Below are 2,659 nucleotides of genomic sequence, written 5' to 3'. Positions count from 1 at the left end.
AAGGAGCGAGCAGGGTGCTCCTAATGGCAGCCTTAAGCGCCAGTTTGTGGTTGCAACGCACAAGGGCACACGTGCATGGGCCTGGCCATCACTAGCGGTGACCGTCACTTGCTCGCATGGACATCCGATTCGCTCGCTGGTACGACTTGCTTCTCTTAAGATTGCATTTTTCATGCGGTTCCCTGAAAAATCTTTTGGTCCATAAAGAAAAAACTGGAATAGTTTTTTTATTATTTCAAAATGTGGTAACATAAAAAATATGTGCACAGGTTCAAATAAAGCTCACGAATTGGAAAAACAGTTCATTTATTCCTTTTAGAAGAAATTCATCGCTTTTGAAGGAAAGTTCACAAATGTCAGAAAAGGTTCATTCATTTTTAAAAAAAGTTCATCAATTTTGAAAACAGTTCACCAGTTTTGGAAAAAGTTCATCAATTTTTAGAAAAAGTTCATCAATTTGAGAAAAAGTTTATCGATTTTAGAAAAAGGTCACCGATTTTCAAAAAGATAATCGACTTTGAAAAATACTTCACAGGTTTCAAAAAAAATTCATTAACTTCTAAAAAGTTTATGAAATTAAAAAAGGTTCACTAATTTAGCAAAAGCAAAATAAAATACAAAGTTGAACAAACAGTTCCAAAAAAAGAGAAAAAAGGAGAAAGGAAAAGGAAAGAATAAAAGAGTGAAAAGATGTACGACTAAGCAATAACATTACGTGCTGGTGGCCGGCTGGTGACTGCAGTGTAGAATCAACCAGGAGCCGCCGGCCTCGATTTTGGAACGGTTTTGTTACTAGCAAAATATACTATGACGGGCGCTTGAGGTGCCATGTAGGAAATGCTGAACGAGGGAGCAAATGGATCGGAGCGAGCGAGCGACCGCACCGGAGCGACGCATTATTCTTGGGCCAAAGCCCATGTGAGCGTTATAATGACGCGTATAACTCTTCCACCCGACACCCGACCGCCGCCTTCTCCATCAAAGATCCTTGACGCGTATGCACCCGACCGCCGCGGCGTCCAATCCGACTTCGACCATGCCTTGACGCTCACCCCGAGCCCTAGCCGGAACCTTTTCCTCCTTTATATATAGTGCCACAGCGCGTCGTGTTGAGGCAGACCAAATCAAGACACAACAACAGAGGAGGGAACGCCGCCGCCGCCGACACCGCCGAGTTTCTTCCGCTCCCTCGCTGCTGGATCGACCGCGGCGATGGTGCGGCCGCGCGGCACGACGAGCACGGGGCGGCACCGCATCGAGATGAGCCTCAGGCCGGACAAGAACAGCCGGCAGGTCACCTTCTCCAAGCGCCGCGCCGGCCTCTTCAAGAAGTGCTCCGAGCTCGCCCTCCTCTGCGGCGCCCGCGTGGCCGTCGTCGTCTTCTCCGAGGCGGGCAACGCCTTCGCCCTCGGCAGCCCCTCCATGGAGGCCGTCCTGCGTCGCTTCGACGACGGCAACGACGCCGGCGCCCTCGTTCCTGCCGCTGACGTCGACGACCGTGAGGCGCTGGAGGAGTTGTACCGGGCCAGGGAGGCGACCGCGGAGCAGGTGGCGTCGGAGATCAAGCGGATGAATACCATCGGGGACACGGTGGTCAAGGCCCAGACGGGGAGGCGGTACTGGTGGGAGGCCGACGTGGAGGCGCTCGGGGAGGCCGAGCTGCCGGAGTTCGCCCGGGCGCTCGACCGGCTCAGGGCTAACGTGCGCCGCCACGCCAACAAGCTCCGCTCCTGATTCTTTGGGCTTAATTACTAGGCTTGTGCTTGCTTACAATTCCATGGTAGTGGTGGAAGCTTAGCTTAGCTGCAATCATGCACGAGTTTGGTATGAAATCTGGGTTTGGTTGGAGAGAGGCAATTTAACAGGGTTGGAATCATTGGTTGGAATTGGAACTTGATACATGTTGCAGGAGCAAGTCAATCCATATATGGTCATGTCTTTCCCTATGATGAAGCTCTGTCCTTAGTTTTATGTAGGCCATGTTCTTATCTACTGTACCTTTCACTGTAGTGATGCATGGTTCTGTTATGAATTAAGAGGGCTGGAATTTGAAACAATTTGCAGGAGCAAGTCCATCCATGAATCATGTCTTTCTCTATGCTTCTCTGAACATGCTCGGTTTAACCTGATACAACACCCGAAACATTGACAAATGAGTTCGTATATATTGTTGCTACATACTCTGCAAATAGTATCAGCATTGGTCGTGTGTTTTTTTATCTGCCTGAACCTGAATTTCCCAACTACATTTGAAACCTAAACTGAATGCAGCGAAACATGTTGAAGGAACAAATATAATTTTGGTCCTTCGCACCTCCAAGATTTATTTCATAGCCTGATATTCTTCATTTTAGAAATACATATAAACAAATACAACTTTCCATCCTTTTCCCGCATTGCACGAAATGTGTATGTCCAAGTTTTCAGTTTGCTACTTCTGATTTCTGAATGCCTGAAGATGCAATTTTCTGTTTGATAAAATGAATGCCTGCCGATGTACTCTTGCTTTGGTAGTGTGGCTGTTCCTGTTGCTTAACCAAGTTCACTAGCTCAGGATCAGGGGCATCTTCAGGCATTTGAAAAAATGTTCAAAACAAGTATTTGAAAAATATACATCATGTATTCTAAAAATGTCCAGGTGCATCAAAAAATGTTACAC

The 2,659-nt window shown here is 47.2% G+C and overlaps 1 protein-coding gene across 1 annotated transcript; it reads left to right on the top strand.

Annotated features, from left to right (window-relative positions):
- Positions 1-1,212: 1,212 nt before the first annotated feature.
- Positions 1,213-1,857, top strand: LOC119306536 (agamous-like MADS-box protein AGL61). The gene has a single exon (XM_037582727.1). It carries the CDS (start codon positions 1,213-1,215, stop codon positions 1,732-1,734), a length of 522 nt encoding a protein of 173 aa, XP_037438624.1. The 3' UTR covers positions 1,735-1,857.
- Positions 1,858-2,659: the final 802 nt, after the last annotated feature.

Source organism: Triticum dicoccoides, chromosome 5B (assembly GCF_002162155.2).
Source record: "Triticum dicoccoides isolate Atlit2015 ecotype Zavitan chromosome 5B, WEW_v2.0, whole genome shotgun sequence".
Classification (NCBI taxonomy): domain Eukaryota; kingdom Viridiplantae; phylum Streptophyta; class Magnoliopsida; order Poales; family Poaceae; genus Triticum; species Triticum dicoccoides.
Note: the sequence above shows the minus strand (reverse complement) of the source record. Positions and strands in the feature narration are given on the sequence as shown.

Excerpts from the sequence above, each read along its gene's own strand:
- LOC119306536 (XM_037582727.1), top strand. The coding sequence starts at position 1,213 with ATGGTGCGGCCGCGCGGCACGACGAGCACGGGGCGGCACCGCATCGAG.